Below are 18,776 nucleotides of genomic sequence, written 5' to 3' on the forward strand. Positions count from 1 at the left end.
GGGGGTTTATTACAAATATTTTGTCTCCTTTGCATCTCCAATTGGAGTTGATCTTGTATATTCAGATTCTCCTACTCTTGGGGAAATATATGAACGTTTTGAGAGTGTGATGGGCAAGGAAAATCACATCATTTGATAAAGAAACCCCTCCTTGGCATTTTTTTAGCAAACCCACAAGCTAATAGAGAAGATGTGGAACAAACTTGAACCTCTCTTCAAATGGATACATATGCCCTTATTCCAAAGTGGTATATGGAAAGAAAAAACAACATTCTACCTATTGGTGATGAAGAGATAAAATATGGTTTCTTAATGCCATAAGAAAGATGCATACTTTTGATGAAGTGTGATAGAGGGACAATATATTCTTTTACTTAAAGTCTCCCTAGATTCACTCAAGATGCAAAGCATTACATCAAGCATAATGTGCAAAAGAAACCCCTTGGATGGTGGAAAATGCACGGGGACCAAGTCTGAGAGCTCTAAATGCTTGCCTTGTGCTTGAATCTTAGGTTGTCAATTTGTCCACATTTAAGAGGAATTGACCACTTACAGTTTCATTGACCATGTGAAGATGAACATGCTTACTTCTAAGAGAACAAATAAACTTGTTTAAGTACATAATGCCCTTCAACTCCATTTAAGGAAAGTGCTTGAGTATCTAAAAGGACCTACAATATGGTGGGATGTGGATGTTGAGGATGCCACCCAGATTGATGATGATGATCCATTACCAAATGCAAGGTTGGTTGGCATAACCTTAGATGACATTGCATCTAATCCTAGTGATGATGGTGGCGATGGTGGGTATACAGTTGCTTCACCCAATAAGGCTCAAGCCTATATGGATAGCCTTCAAATCAACGATTATATTTTATGATCATTTTCATATTTATATTTTTAATGCTATAATTTGGTCCATGGGCATTTCGAGCATGTGCTACTTAGGTATTTTGCTAACTTTTGGACCATGTATGACTTTAGGCATTTAGCCAACATGAATATCAAGATGATGTGGGTGGTTAATGTTTCTAAAATTTCAAAAGTTGCCTTCGGAAAGTTGAATCATTTTAAATTCCAACTTGTCAATTTTGTATGATATATATAATTTATAATATAAACTTTTATTCTTTCACTAAGTAATTACACATTGTTTCATTATTTGATGATTGACAATTACATATCATTCTTATTTCTTTCAAATTCCCTTTTTAGGTCTTTCACCTTCAATCAAATGGATACAACTAAGAAACCATTTTTATGATTCACCACCAAACTTGATAATGACTTGCACAACAAAAATACTCATGCAACATAAATGGACTCGCATTTAGCGGCCACTACCATGAGGTAGAGAAACATGTGATTGAAAATATCATTGTTCGGAAGAACAATACAATGAAGCATTATGAATTGCTAATCAATATGAAGTAAGCGTTAAAGTGTTGCCATTACTAATCAACATGAAGTAGACAATTACTAATGACATTGTACTTGTCACATTTCATTAGTATTTTGAAATTTGAACTTTTTGGATTTCTGAATTTGGTTGATTCTGGAGAATGTAAACTTTTATAATTAAATAAATGAACATTGAAGGTGTTGAGAAACCAATAAGCTAGCAAATTAGGGTTGATTTCTTTTACTTGATAATTGCTTGTGAATATTTGTTGGCTTCTTATTTCTTTTATTATGTTCTCTTCATCAAACAATTACCAAAACAACATGAAGATCACAAGAGACAAAAAACAAAAGATGTAGGCTCCAAGCCAAGGCAAAAACACCACAAGGGGGAAAACCCAAAAAACTTCTCTTCTTATAGAATCAGATCAAAATGAGATATCCAAAACCCAAAAACCAAGACCAAGACTTGCCACAAGACCCAAGTCAGCCCTCCTTCAAACCTTCCTTAACCAAGTTAAATCCAACAAAGTCAACACTGGTCAATGCTCTTCAAATCTAGTCAAACTCTAAAATTTTTGGTCGTGTAGTAATTCTGAAATTTTCAGCCCTTGTAACAGTCTTGAAATTTCGCACGTGTGACAAAATTAGGGCACAAAAACATAATAATTTCTTTTTTTGACCTTCACTCTCTCTCCTTTGACTTTCACTCGTCTTTTCTTGTCTTTCACTACTCTTCTTTCTCTTTTCTTGGCACAAAAATCAAAGTGGTGAATTGATGCTACAATGAAGTCGAATTGTTCTCTTTATATACACATCTAGGAGGTTGAATAGGTGCTTTTTTGGGCCGACTTGTATAGGAGGCCCAACTTGGTCCTGTGGTGACAAAATTGATTCTTTTGACTCAAATAAAAATAATTTTCTTTTTCTTCCAAGAAGTCCAAATGGGACTTTGACACAAGTACATTTGTTTGACTCGTGACAAATTTTATTTTGATTCAATAAACCCTAGAAGCATGAAGAACATGCTTTGACTAATGAAAATAATAACAATAATAATAATAATAAAATTTCTTTTTCTTCTTTTTGTTTTTACATGAAATATATATTGATACAAGTACAATGATAATTATGAAGACCAAACCTAGTTACATTTTCCAACAAGAGGCACATTTGATGGTTCAAGTGTCAAATTGATCTTCAAAGTTCAATAATGAAGATGTACTATGGCTTGTTAGTTATGACATTTTAATATTTTTTGTAATTTAATTACACTTCAAGTCTCCACTTTTTAAGTTTGGTTACTTAGTATTATTGATTGTAAATTTATACCTCAAAGGGTTTTTTTCTTTTTAACTTAATTAATTTTTATATTTTTTTAATATGTATTTTATCATTCCAACCAAAAGTTTCCAATAAATTTATGCTTCTAAGGTTATTTTTAATCAAGTTTTATATTTTTTTAATATTTATTATTATCACTTCAAACTAAATGTTTCCAATAAATTTGGGCAAAACCTCTAGCCATATCAAATATTCACTATGATGTATTAGATACTTGTATTCATTATTATGTATTAGATACTTGTGCAACATAGGTTATTATAATTTACATTAATATTATAAACCAAAAATATCCTTGACAAAGTAAAAAAAATTACAAGCCCATATTTGTTCCTAAGCTAAGTATGAGAAAGCCATTATATTTTAATAGTTCTAATTTCAATAGAGTCACTACTAGACATCCTCAACAAAGAGAAAACACTGTGAAGAAATTAGTCATTGGTGTTAAACATGCTTCAAATTTCTGGTATGATGAAACATTTCATAGTTACGAAAATAGGTGAGATGTCATATTTCAACAACTATCCAATAAAAATGGTATACAAGCTACTAAAATAGTAGTGTAAATCATAAGCTATTTTCCTGTCCGCTAATTATTTAACAAACTGACAAGAGTATAGACTACTACACTTGCAAATAAACTGAACTAGTGAAAAAGGACTTATTTGTACCTCAACGATAACTTCTGTTAGGGATTTATGTTTTCAGTCCAACCAAGTTGAAATAATTGATGTTAATATTACCTAGTTTTCCAAGGCCACTAGACTCCTATCTTAAACTCATTGACTTTATAAAGAGGGTGATCTGCAACATGCCTTGGGTCACCAAGATCTCAATATGGATTTTTTCAAGGTGAATGGTGCACACTTGCCAACTTATAGTGAGAATATGGATACCTGAAAAAAATGGAATGATTCTTAGGCCCCACCATCTCAAGAAAAAGAAGAGAGAGAAAATGAAATGCAAAAGATCTAAGAAATCCTATTTTATTTTAATTTTCACAATACGATTGACCACAAAGTAGCCCTCCAATTCTTGTTAGATATTGTATATATGAATTCTTAGAAAAATCACATCAATGTAATTAGGACATTTTGGGAAGGGCAAGCATAAAATTTTGAGGTCTCCCAAAACGAAAATGTTTGAAGCCAAAAAATCAATAACCAAATACTTTCCCAAGGCTATAAATCAAGTCTAACATAACTTGATCTTAACCTTGAATGTTAAAACTTATATGGATTTAGCGGAGAAATGTTCTGAAGTTCTACTCTAGCTATTATCAGCACGCAAAAAATTATTCACTTAAAACTACTGAATTTAAAAAGACATGTTACCAGTGAACTTGATTTTTTGCTCACTGTAATAAGTTATAAACATATTTGGGCCTTTAACAGTTGGACATATGGTTATTTGCTACCGATGGCAAGCTGTATTTTTGCAATCAAAGGCAATGTGTGCCCATATTTGACATGCAGTAAATGTCCATAGTTTTAAAATGCCAAGTTGTGAAAGTAATTATATACAGCTGGTTTACATGGATTTCTATAGAAAGCATGCAGCTTAATCATCTTTGCTCATTTTTCACTCAGTACTTCGTTGCAGGAATCCATATTCCGTCTTGTTCTATAAAACTTGGTTAATCCAATGTCTTTATTGTTTTATTCACATGAAAAAGAATTATATTCAAGAACGCCGATTGGCATTCACATATTTCAATTTATCTCAAAATGCAGCTCCATTAAATTCTTGGGACTAGACTTGATATTTTTCAAAATTGTTGCAGTTTATGAATTTTGGATCTGCTGGTAGAATGCATGATGACCAAGCATTTCCTTTACGAGCACACATTAAAAAATATTTGAGATGTTCCAGCACCAACTGATCTTAGGATTTAGATAGTTTGTTGGAAAAACATATTGTTATATACTAATTAGCTACAATTTTGACAGGATACAAAATAAATTCTTCTGATGTAATATCTCTGTGGGATTATCTTAAAGATGCCTTCCCCAGCATTTTATAAGTCCATGTAATTTTTTGCTTTCTAATGTGAAAACCTCTAATGCAGAAGAATAATCATTAGAGAAATTTTGAGGCTTAAAATGGGTTTCTTAAGGAAAATAATAGTTAAAATAATCGATAAGAGTTATGATTTCGAAGGGAGAAAACTACTTTTATAATCATATTTTCTACTTCCTTATAAGTTTACTCAAATTTCAAAACTTAAATTTCAAGTGTAGACACTCGTTTGATATGGAATTAATTCCGCAGCCAACAAGTACACTCTACATACTTTTGATAGACTCATAGTGAGACAAACTTGAAATACATGAAAAAATATGCTACAATTTGTTTCACTGTGGGTTTATCAAAAATATGCAGAGTTGATATTCGTTGGATGTGAAATTTAATTCTGCATCAAATGGGTATCTACACTTGAAGTTTGAGTAAGTGTAAAAGGAGACAAGTAGAAAATAAGATTAAAAAGAGTATTTTTCTTTTTTCTCCTTCCAAATCTATTTACCCTTAAGATTGACATCATCACTTTCTATTCTAATTGGTTCTTTTAAAGTAAATGTTAACAGCACATTTTGGGTTTTGAGTCAACTTTTTACTTCAAAATATCTCTAATGACCACCCAAATATCAAGTAATGTCTGAGACAAAATCACGATAACTTGTAAGAGACAAAAGAAACTAGTGAAAACCTAGCAATTAGATATAATAAGAATTATTGCTTAATAACTATAGAACTTTGTCTGCAGAATCCCACATTTATCAATGTCTGAAGTTTGAACCACTGAAAGTCATAGTTTTACATGAAGTATGGAAAGCCTTAAGAAATTTATGTTCTGCTTAGGCACAATTTTAGCAGATAGTCCCCTTTGTCAATTACATACATTACTGCAAGTACTAATTGCAAGATTATTAGAAGGTAATAGGTCATAGCAATCTCCCTCTCAAACTAATAGAGTATTAATGCTTGGAGTGAAATATGAAATATGGTAAAACTTACACAAAAACGGAGTTGTAAATCTTAATATTATACTGCCAAACCTTGTAAAATCATGCTTTTGCATCAGGTTGTCTTGCAGGCAGAGCAGCCTGGAATTCTGGAAGTTCTGCTAATTCTTTGTCAATTCTATTCAAAGTTGGGAATTTTGACTGCAAATCAAAAGAAATTCATAAGATGAGATCCTTGCAACATATCAATTGGAAACTCAGACAGACAAACTGGACCACTTTTGCAACAGAGTGTAAGCATGTTACATAGGCAGACAAGTTGAAGGAAACCAAATCTTTGAAGCTTTTAAAATCTTAAACAATCCTAGAAATAATCAGATTTGTAGTTTATCACTTATGGGATCTGTGAATGTCAGGAAAAATTTTGTAAGGATTCCTACCAGTAGATATTGAAATTTAATGTAATGTCCTCAGATGAACAATAGTGTTAGAGCCCCAGTTAGAAAAGATGCTGTAAAAATAGTTTCCATCATAGACCATTAAAATGTTAAAGAACAATCTACATTTACAAATGATGGGTGTTAAACCTCATATTACACATGAGGGTTAACACACGTGATCTTTACCATGCAGATGGATGGTGTTCATGGGTGACATATTGGGATGCTGATAGGACTGAGATATACATCATTACCTTGCTTGGAAATAGTGTGCTTTGGTTAACCATGTTGATGACTATGGATCATCTTACTTCATCATGGTGATGCATGGGATGCTACATGTAGTTTGTATGGTGGTTTATCTTGAACCCTAGTCTCCTCTTCATGGTTGTACTTGATGCTTACATGGATAATGATAGCATTCCCTTTGATGCTAGTGGGTAGCCCATCTATTGTTACTCTACACATTACAGATATTTCCTTCGTGGATCAGATTGCTTGATGATGATAGTTGCACCTTGGCATCATGATGTTATTCCTTGCACATTTTTGTGAAGATCTTTAGATTGATATGGCACGGTGAGATATGGCTCTTGTCAAAGAGTGCTTTAGTATTTGAGATGTCTGTTATATTCTTATGATGATACTTGATAAGATAGACAGTGAATTCCATGGAGCACCTGCCTTCTTGCAACATCGATTGCATGCAACTTAATATTGGTGATGGAGCACCCCAAGGCTTGAGGTGAACTTGGCATGATTTTGACACATATATGTGTGGAGTGCTTTGCTTTTCACATGGTTTGCTTCATGACACATACACTTTGCAAATTTTGACAAAGTTGTCTGCCTTGGGAATCATGACAAGTGTTGTCTAGAGCATTGATAAGATAGACAATGAATTCCATGGAGCACTTCCCTTCTTGCCACATCGATTGCATGCAACTTAATGTTGGTGATGGAGCACCCTAAGGTTTGAGGTGAACTTGGCATGATTTTGACACATATATGTGAGGAGTGCTTTGCTTTTCACATGGTTTGCTTCATGACACATACACTTTGCAAATTTTGACAAAATTGTCTGCCTTGGGAATCATGACAAGTGTTGTCTAGAGCATTGTATCCCTTGCTTTGGGCATTGCATCATTTCCTCCGGCGTTGTCTTGCATCAAGAGTTGTGACATTGCCTAGGGCATTGTGATGTTGCCTAGGTTGTTGTTGTTAGAAAACCAGAAAGGCAGAAAGATTTTCTTATGTTGACAATTACTTGTGATATTCTTGTATTCTTATTAACTTTATTTATGTCCCTTTATCTTCTTCTCATCAAGAAATCATCAAAATAAAACATCAAGATCAAGGACACCAGATATAGGCACTCAACCAAGGCTAAAATCCTTATGAAGGGGAAAACCCAATGAAACTCTTCTGATAGTAGATTCAAATCAAGATGAGACAATCCAAGACCCTTTAGACCTACACAAAGAGACCTTCCTCCTCCACCAAGTCAACCTTCCAAGACGATGAACCAAACACTAGGAGTCAACTTTTGTCAAACTACTTCACCCTAACTTCAAGTCAGAATTTTGGACCTAGCTTCAAAATTTCGGCCCTGCTGCAGCCCTGCAACTTCAGCCCTTTAGCAGCGTCAGAATTTCGCACATGTGAGTCAAAGGAGAGAGAAAATGGTCTCCAAACTTCTTTTCTAGGGTTTCTTCTCCTTCACTAGGGTTTTTCTCCTTCTTCCAAGAATTTCACACTCTCTTTTCTTCTCCAACAACTGTAGATTAAACTTGTTGTGAATGTGCTCCAAATGAGGTCGAGTTGTTGCCTTTATATAGTGGATTTTGCCTCCCAATGAGGCCGACTTGGTGGAGGAGGCCTAAATGACTCATTTTACATAAAAATAAATTTCTTTCTTGATAAACAAAGCCCAAGAAGGGTCTATTACATGATGACATGGACAAAGACTCTTGACATAAACCCTAGAAGCCTACAATGGAGGCTTTGACCTATTAATCATTGACCCAAGCATGAAACCCATGCTTTAATAAGTCAATTTCTTTTACAATAAAATTTATTTTTCTTTCTTTTGACAAATACATTACATTATGACTCAAATATAATTATGAAGACCGACACTAGTTACATTCTTCAACACTCCCTCTTAACTAGGGAGGTATTCATAATTACATATATACAAAGGTACATGGAATATCTCAAAATGATATGCTCTATGAAGAGTCACAACACACATAGTGCTATAGATTAGATACCTGACCCTGACCAGGGTATCTAACTTGGTGGGAATAGGGTGTGTTCCAAGATTCAACCTCTATAGGTACCATCAAGATTTAGCTCTAACACCAACCCAGGGATCTAGGTGCATATCCAAGGTCAGAGCTCCAAGACCAACGCCACCCTCCCTACTTCGGGATCTAGACATCATCACAGGTCGGCCAGATGTCCTCCCAAGCATCTTGTTGCCCCAAGATGCTTCATCTCTCCTTATCAACTAAACCAGATATATCCACCAATCCAAGCATGCTTCAAATATTCAACCTTCTTATGGAGAGATCTACACAAACACAACCCCAATTAGTAATAAAATTTCACTATACATATTTATGTAATGTTCCAAACTTAAATAAATAGTTATATGCAAAGAAAAAACTATTTATAGCACAAAAATTTTAAACAATTATCAAATGCTCATAAAACTCTAGAATTAAGAACCAATTGAGCCATTTTATTAATCAATGGAGCAAGTACAATAGTATGGAGGAATGCACTTGGGCTTGCCTCAATGGAAAGCGTGACAGAACCCAAGTGATAATACAATGATCTCAAATGCTGGAAATGACTGCTCCTCTAATGCTCTGCGCTACCCAAAAAACTTCACTGCTGCCTGGAAAGGGACTACAAGAAACTCCTCCTCCGGTGCTCAGAAAATGATGAAACTTCAACCACAAACTCCTTGGCCAAAACCCACAACCCAGAAATGGTTTGGCCCGATTTGGACTTCCCAAAATCGACCCCCAAAGGCACTATTCAATCCCCAACAATTCTACATTGTTTGCTGCAAAGATATGGCTTAAAACCCCACCTCCGATGCTCAAAAAATTATGAAACTTTATATTTGGGATCCTTGTCAAAAACCCAAAAAAACCCATAAAGGATTTTGGTTGGTTTAGACTTATGAAATTCGACCCCCTTGGAGCCCAACCTCAGTTGCAACTGCAAAACTCGGCCTGTTGGAAACTACCTGTAAATCCTCCTGGAAATGCCCCCAAAGTGCTGGGCTGACCCTTGCTATCCAATCCATGACTTCCCGAGTGAGCTCTTGGCCTAAGACACCTGCTCCTAAGCTCCACAAAAAACTGTTGAGTGGCCTCTGCGTTGTCCCCTAGCCCAACAATTCGAACTGCTGGAATGTTGGCTCTGCTGGCTATAAAACTCAGCAAGAATGTTGGTCTATTGTTGCTATCTCAGCTCTCTAACTCTCCGGCAAACAATCTGATCTCTGTTGGCCTCTATCTCCCTCTACGTATTCTCTAGCTGCCCAGAAATACACACTCCCTGCTCTGCGTTGGTTGGTGGTGCTATGTCACTGCCCCAGAACTCCTGAAATCCTTGTAGAACTGCCTCTCTAGGGCGGGCACAGATGGTCCCCCGAAGTAGAGGTTGAATCTCCTGCTTGAGAGATTCGTGGCTAAACAACCGGTTGACTCAGCTAAACAACAGAGTGAACAATCAAGTGATTTTGTTTGCAAGATGTATGAATGAATCCCAAAATGAGAGTTGCTCCCTCCTTATAACTCCTTGGGCCTCCCTTGCCTCATGTGGGCCCCTCCATCCACCTATTCGACTTTCCCTCCAAGCTATTCAAATGGGCCAATTCGAATTCCCATGTGGGTGGCCCCCACATTCCACTAGCAACCAAATTAAGTCGAATTGCCTCCTAAGTCCCTAAGTCGAAAATGATGGGTTCTCTTCCTTAGCCAAAATTGTGCAAATTTGTGCAGCAACACCATGTTACAAATGTGTTTGGGAAGGGACATGAAAATCCTCCCCTCGCAAATGTTGCTTGCCCTCAAGCAACCTCAAAGCTGGGTGCTCCAATATGTGCTCACCCTCCCAGGTGGCATCCTCATCCGGCAAGTTCTTCCAACGCTCCAAAAATCGCTTGTCCTCAAGCAATGCCTGAACGAGCATCCTCTCTAACTGTTGCTCCCCATTGTCACTGCAACATGTGCCAGGGTCCCAGATGTGCCACTGAATCGTCCCTGACCTCAGCACTGTCCTGATATGAAAGAATCCTTCAATACCAGGATCCCAGGCCATCCTGTCCAACATGAAGCTCCCCTTGCTCCACTCACTATCCTGCCTGGTGCAAGTACCAGAAGTCCCTTGCTCCATCAGTGACTCGCTAAAGCCCAATGGAAGATCTGTATGATCTCCCCCTGCAGTAGTCGGTGCATCCCTAAAGGTTATTGAGCTGTGAAGAGCTATGACACCGAACTTCCCTGCTAGTCCCAGAGTGGTGCCACCATGCTGACGCTGTGCTACTCTGACTATGTCATACTCCCCATCGTGCGCAGACAGTATCCTCCTCTCTTGGAACTCGATGGTGGAATACTGAAAGAGGCGAGACACATCCTGCCTGGGCATCTCCATGGCACCAAGGCCTACCCATCCAAATCTAACTCCAAACCTGTGCAACAATAGAGAATGTCTGCCTCCCCATATGATGAAACCCTTTGTGAACCCCCATGTGTCATCCCAAGAGCGAACTATATCACTCTCTGCCACGACTCCGCTCATCATGAGTGATCTATTGATCAACTGAATCCCTGCATCCCATAGGCAGACCTGCTGTGGCATAGCCCTGACAACCGATGGAATCCCTTTGGCCCTCATCTCTAGTCCCTACATGCCACCCATATATAGGCTCCATACATCATGAACTAATTTGAGGCATGCTAAACTGTCCAGTGCCTACCACTGTGTAGTACTGATGACCACTGGAAACCACGTGTGCCAAATAGCTACCCCTTGAATGCAACCAATAGATGGGTATCTGATACGCGTAATCGACTTAGTGTATGCAGATCCATCCTGCTCTTGCCAACCATCGCCACTGATTCAGCTACCTGCCCCCTGGTAAATGTGTCGATACAATGTCGGGAACCCGGATACATACTGGGCAACTATCTCAACCGTACACGGTATCCTCTGCTCATGCATGGTCCAGACTCCAGACATGCCCTGTGTAAAGAGTGTAACATGTCTCCTGTGTGACCAGCTCCCCAGGCATAGGATCAGTGATGAATGATATGCCATCCCTGTCGGTGATCACCTCATCCCTCGACCTGTGGTTGTCAACTCGCGCATCGACTCGATGCCCCCGCTGAGAAGTCTCCCCTCTATCGCACCAAGTGTCATCCAAATATCTTGGGTGAGCTCCCCATCCCCTGCTGCTCATATCCAGAGTGTCAAAGGACAACAACCAGATCACTCGTTCCTGTAAGTTACGTAGAAGAGGGTCAGGAGTGTGAGTCCCCACGGATACCATTAAGTATCGCTCATTTGTGTCCCCATCGATCCTGGGTGAACTACACCCAAAGGTATGTCCGGTACCTACGTCCATGGGTGTCCCTGTAGGCAAGACTCCAAGACCTTGTTCTGCAGCACCATACACCTCTGCATACCACCAATCATCCCAGGACTCCTGGACATGGCACTGTACATCGCAACCTACCCCTGTACATTACTGGATACCCTCGGCTGCAGCTATGCCATCCTGTACCGTCATGTTTCCTACTTGTGTCATTGCACCTGTCACTCCCCGCATGTACTCACTGCGATGTGAGGCACTACCACTCTGCAACGTAGTCCAACACACTACAGCACACCACCATGCATCTCCATGCTCACCTGTAGACCATTGCTCAATGCTAGATGCTCCCACACATCCCTGGATATGATGGCCTAGAGCTATGTCTCTACGTGTTAGGCCACACCTGATCAATATCATCACCTCCACCATCGCATCATTATCCCCACCGATGAATGGATCTTCCCTCCAAATCCCCCCTGAGGGATCCAAGAAGTGACTCTCCCTATGTGTCAGCAGTGATGCCACCACTGCTCCGCTCCTCTGCGTCCTTTGTGCCCCGCACAAAAGTGAAGAGCCCCCAGCTCCATGCAAGGCACCGTCTGGTGGCCTGCCAATGCCACCTCCTCCGACAAACTCCTGCCAGACTAAGTTGCACGAAACGGGGAAACGGGTACGAGTTTCCGAAACGGGAAGTGATACGAAACGCGACCTCCCCAAATTTTGGAAACGGGGAAACGCGAAAAAATATATATATATATATATATATATATATATATATATATATAGAAAATATTTAAATATATATATATATATATGTGTGTGTGTGTGTGTGTGCAATCATAAAGCATAAATGATACATTATAATTTATTACACTTAAACATTAAGATTTAATTTACATCACATTTACTCATGAATGATCACATAATGAAAATAAAAATATCGGAATATCCAAAAGCAACCTTTATTAGATATCCAAATCTCAAAATCAACCTTTATTTATATTAATATATGAGGCTGCAAGTACAATAAAGACTATAAGGCTGCAAGAGAGAGATCCAAATCAGGATTTTCTGCATCCACATCCCATTCTTTAGAAGGACCACTGTTGTATTGGGAGTCTCCTCCTACATAGTCGAACACCTTAGTGCTCTTGATTAAATACACGTTTCATACCCTAGTACCCTACATGATTTTGATTATTGGGAGTTTCCCCTGCATAGAGGGCTTGGTTCTCTTGATTAAATAGAAGTTCCATACCCTAGTACATGATAAAATCCAATGGAAACATTGCAACCCCCTCAATCCTGAAATCCTGAAAAACAAATAAGTCTGTTGGATTTTGAGTGAGATCTAAAATTCTACTTTCTCCATATGAAATCCAATGAGGGCGAAACCACTCTCAAACATCCTGAGTCATTTCATGGTAATGTTAAAAATTTAAGTAAAAGGATGAAAATGAAAAATAAAGGAGAATATCACTTTTACTTTAAGAATTTAACATTACCATGAACTGCATGTCAACACTAGGGCAAAAATTCACTTTTATAACTTTAGACACACATCTATAAAATTAAAAAACAAATTTGAAAAAAACAAAAAATTAAAAAACACAATTCAATTGGGAAACGCGGGCTGTACGGCCTGGAAACGCGTTTCCAGGCCGTACGGTACGCGGAAACGCGTTTCGTTTCCCGGGAGGAAACGACCCCTAAGGCCACGTTTCCTGCAACTTAGCTGCCAGAGTATGTTGATCACCTAGTGATCCCGTGTACAAATGCCACACCAAGAAAACCAAAAGGGTATGTCCATAAACTGGTCGGCCACTGGTGATGACTGAGACTCCCCTAGCGAATGTGCATGCTCAACTGTTAGGTTAACTGCACCATCCCAGTTGTAGTGAACCGGCATAAATGGGAAATGATAGGTAGTCCCTTCTGGATCCCAATGCCAGTTAGGGCTTCCAACATCCCCAGTGCTTGGAAACTCCTGTTGAGCTCCACTTGGGTCCACTACCATCTCCATAGTCCACTCCACTAGGTACCAATTCAGAATCTCTCGCCACCCAACCCCAAGAGAGGGATTGAATGCACAAACTCTCGCACATAAAACAGCCCCATCGTGCGAGTGTCGCACCCTGTGCAACTCAGGTCGTCTCATCTCGCTACCCTGGTCAATATATACAATCTGACTATGTAGCTTTGTCTCCCTCTGTCCAGTGGGCCAAGGTAACCTAACAATGCTGCCAGCCCCGTCTATGTATGCTCGAAGAGGGCTGCTCTCATGCTCCAACGTGCACTCTAGCTGCACCAGTAGGGAATCCAACTGCTCCCCAACGTGAGTCAATTTGGTCGTGGACTCGGCACAAACCGCTCTCATGCCCTCCAGCTCCTCATTCTGTTGCAAAATCGCCTCTCGCACTAACGCGGCCTTCCTTTTTAATGCTAGAAAGGTCAACCTGAAACTGATGGAACTGTAATGGGCATCTGTCACCTGTAAACTCAGTCACGGCTCCAGATACCTCAGCAACTGTTGGCATCTCGTCCAGGGATGGCACCCCCTCAACAAATGGCTCTATGTGAGTAGGCTCTATCCTCTCCACTAGGATGTCAACTGGGGCTATCAAAGAGGTCTCTAATAAAGGTGACTCTTGCGCCACACCGGGTATATTGATGTGCTCCTCACCATCCTGTGGGCTCTCAGCATCATGCTCAACCTCCTCCTTAGGCTCTTGATATCTAAAGTCAAGTCTCCACCAGCAAAAGCGCCCCCTGGTCTCACCCTCTAACCGTCTTTGTCATGTCTGCTCCTTTTTAGGAGATCTGGTGCCCTGATCTGGTCGACTTTCCCCACACGATGTAGATGGTTGCACCCCCACGACCTGCTCACCTCTAACATCTTTGTTGTAAGGGTGAGGATGGGTTTGGTCTATCACCCTCCTCAACTGGGCCAACCTCTCATCGTCCCAATGAATTCTACCCCAAAATTTCTGCATACTAGATTTCCCTTGAGCCATGGGTTTGTCTTTAGTTTCACCCATCACTGTGCACTCATACCCAAAGCTTCCATGATCTTCTGGCTAATTTCCCACAGCTGGGCCAAGATCATGCTCTGATACCACTGTAATGTTCCAAACTTAAATAAATAGTGATATGCAAAGCAAAAACAATTTACAGCACAAAAATTTTAAACAATCAACAAATGCTCATAAAAACTCTAGAATTAAGAACCAGCTGAGCCATTTTATTAATCAATGGAGCAAGTACAATAGTATGGAGGAATGCACCTGGGCTTGCCTCAATGGCAAGCGTGACAGAACCCAGGTGATAATACAATGATCTCAAATGCTAGAAATGACTGCTCCTCTAATGCTCTGCGCTGCCCATAAAACTTCACTGCTGCCTAGAAAGGGATTGCAAGAAACTCCTCCTCCGTTGCTTAGAAAATGATGAAACTTCAACCACAAACTCCTTGGCCAAAACCCACAAAACCTAGAAATGGTTTGGCCTGATTTGGAATTCCCAAAATCGACCCCCAATGGCACTATTCAATCCCCAGTGATTCTACACTATCTGTTGCAAAGATACGGCTTAAAACCCAACCTCCGGTGCTCAGAAAATTATGAAACTTTATATTTGGGATCCTTGTTAAAAACCCAGAAAACTCCAGAAAGGATTTTGGCTGGTTTGGACTTTTGAAATTCGACCCCCTTGGAGGTTGGAGCCCAACCTCAACTGCAACTGCAAAACTCAGCTTGTTGGAAACTGCCTGTAAATCCTCCCAAAAATGCCCCAAAGTGTTGGGCTGACCCTTGCTATCCAATCCCTAACTTCCGAATGAGCTCTTGGCCTAAGACACCTGCTCCTAAGCTCCACGAAAACTGCTGGAGTGACCTCTGCGTTGTCCCCTAGCCCAGCAATTCAAACTATTGGAATGCTGGCTGTAAAACTCAGAAAGAATGCTAGTCTATTGTTGTTATCTCAGCTCTCTAACTCTCCAGCAAACAATCTGATCTCTGTTGGCCTCTATCTCCCTTTGTATTCTCTGGTTGCCCAGAAATACACACTCCCTGCTCTGCGCTAGTTGGTGGTGCTATGTCACTGCCCCAGAACTCTTGAAATCGTTGTAGAAGTGCCTCTCTAGGGCAGGCACGGATGGTCCCCGAAGTAGAGGTTGAATCTCCTGCTTGAGATATTTGTGGCGAAACAGCTGGTTGACTCAGCTAAACAACAAAGTGAACAATCAAGTGATTTTGTTTGCAAGATGTATGAATGAATCCCAAAATGAGAGTTGCTCCCTCCTTATAACTCCTTGGGCCTCCCTTGCCTCATGTGGGCCCCTCCATCCACCTATTCGACTTTCCCTCCAAGCTATTCGAATGGGCCAATTTGAATTCCCATGTGGGTGGCCCCCACATTCCACTAGTAACCAAATTAAGTCGAATTGCCTCCTAAGTCCCTAAGTCGAAAATGATGGGTTCTCTTCCTTAGCCAAAATTGTGCAAAATTGTGTAGCAGCACCCTGTTACAAATGTGTTTAGGAAGGGGCATGACAATTTAACACAAACCTTCGAGGTCCTTAATCATTTTGATGTTGCTTAGATCATCATCATATCAAACACATCTAGTCGAAAGCTTTACTTCTTCAACTTTTCTAGCAACACCAAACTCAACCTCAACACTTCTTCCAAAAACATCCAAGTCTTGTTCACAACTTTATCAATCACGAATAACCATCAATATTGCTTCAACTATTCTCCGATTTCAAACATCCTCATGGCCTTTTCACTTCTCTTCAAGCTCCCTCTCAACTAGGGAGATATACACTTTCCTTTATCCAAGTAACTAGGGGACAAGTCCATCAACTATCTTATTCTTCTAGTCACACAGGCTCTTCCTTTTTGCATCAACAATTCATCGGAGAATTTAGACCTTCCAAAACTTCATCATTCCTTCACATGGCAACAAGATCATCTATCGAACTTTAATGTCATCAAGGTTCTCACAGCTCCCTCTTTCCATCATGCTCAACATCATCATCAAATTTGAGGTAAGCATTTTCATCATCTTGAAGACTATGTACCTGTAAACTTTCAACAACAAGTACAACCAAACACAAATATATATGTACAAGAGCATGAAGTCAACTTTATCAATATAGGGTTAGCATGTCATTATAATAGGAGCATAATAAATCAGATTTTAGACATTCAAGACCTAAACCTAGTTAGGTTTTATAATCAATCAAGAGTTTCATCCATTAGACTTCTTGCAACAACATTTACTAGGGTTTCGTCACAAACCCTAGATTTCATCATCAAAACTAAATCATATCAATAATCGAAAACATTATACTTCTAGGGTTTCATTATCATGCCCTAGAATATCAATCTCTACTAGGGTTTTGTTACAAACCCTAAATAATGAATATCAACAATCAAGTTAGCATACCAACATTTCATCTCTAGGGTTCCATTATTATTTCCTAGAAACTTATATCAGTCTCATACTAGGGTTTTATCATAAACCCTAGATACAAACATCAAACTCCAAAATTAGATATACAACAAATTTGACCAGGCTAGGGTTTCAATTATACAGAAGCACATACACCCAAAGATCCATTTCTAGGGTTTTATATTGACTATTACAAGGGTTTTGTCATAAACCCTAATTTACCAAACCCTAAGAAAACTAGGGTTTCTAGACATCAACAACAAACCCTAAAAGGCTAGGGTTTTACCATAACATTACCAAAACCCTAAACATAAGAGAGTAGGATTTCGACAAGAGATCTAAACTTTATCAATAAACCCTAAGAAGATTAGGGTTTCATCATTAGCATACCCTAAGCATCAAAAGGCTAGGGTTTTATAGTGAACCCTAAGGTTAGGGTTTTATCAAAACAAAATGACAAGAGATAGAATGATAAGGGTAGATTCAATCTAGCGATTAATCACCCTAACAAGAATCCTTATGATTCAAAACCCTAGACATGAGAGAGTTAGTAATATAAAGCAAGTTTCAAATGAAGAATATTCATACCTTCTTCTGCAACAAGTCAAATTAAACATACCTTGAGTTGTTCTTTAACAAACCTTGTAGAGTTTCTTTAGTAACAAGCTTACTTTCATGACACTAGTCTTTTCCTTGAAGTTTCCTCCATAACCTTTGTGTATTCTGCAAGCTTTCCTACCAAGGAAAATACAAAGAAAGGATTAAGAGTATGCAATACAAACAAATCTCGATGTGTGAAGGAAATCAAACATGAAAGAGGAAACAATATACTTATCTTTTGGTAAAATGGTGAAGGCTCCCTCTTAATCCAATCTTCTCTGAGGGATACCTATAACTTATCAAAAACAATTCAAGAATTTCTAACAAGACATATTAGATCTATAAACTCTAGAAATAAAAACATAAAAGAAAACATTACAAAACCTAAAGTAGAAGGATATGCAAGGGATAGTATCCCTAAGAGACTTAAGAAAATAAGTCTTTGACTTCGGATTCTTCAGTCTTGTTCTTCTTAGGTGGAGCTTCATCAACAACAGTTGCATGTTCTCTTTCTCTTTTCTTATTCCTTGGATTTTCAGGACATTGACTCTTGTAATGTCCCATCTTGTGACAATTGTAACATTCAATCTTTGATAGGTCAATCTTCTTCCTTGGTCCCTTAAACTTCTTGAATCCTTCCTTCTTCTTGTGATGAGCAGAGTAAGCATTGGAGGTGTTGTTCTCTTCATCTTCTTTCTTGTCAACTACTAATGAGATGTGAGCTTCTTCTTGACTGCATGCATTCCACATTTGTTCAAAGGATGGTGAATCTTTCCAACTGCTAATACCTAATGCAAAAGAGCTCCATGATTTTGGTAAACCCAATAGTGCTGCAATTACAAGTTCTTTCTTTGGCACAGCTTCATCAATGGCTTGGAGTTCATCTCTTATTCGAGAGATTCTTACAAAATAGGAGGACACAATGTCATCTTTCGTCATCTTTATTGTTCTTAGTTC

General features: G+C 39.0%; 1 protein-coding gene across 1 annotated transcript in view; it reads right to left on the bottom strand.

The window, feature by feature from the left end:
• Positions 1-5,459: 5,459 nt before the first annotated feature.
• Positions 5,460-18,776, bottom strand: part of LOC149206018 (glutathione S-transferase 2-like) — a gene marked incomplete in the record, with an annotated part of 358,107 nt that continues 344,790 nt past the window's right edge. The window contains 1 exon segment of the mRNA XM_089395257.1: positions 5,460-5,909. Coding sequence (XP_089251383.1) covers positions 5,811-5,909 — 99 coding nt within the window.

This window comes from Pinus tabuliformis, chromosome 1_2, assembly GCF_031772625.1.
Source record: "Pinus tabuliformis cultivar Carrire ecotype Pingquan chromosome 1_2, CPIR1, whole genome shotgun sequence".
NCBI lineage: Eukaryota > Viridiplantae > Streptophyta > Pinopsida > Pinales > Pinaceae > Pinus > Pinus tabuliformis.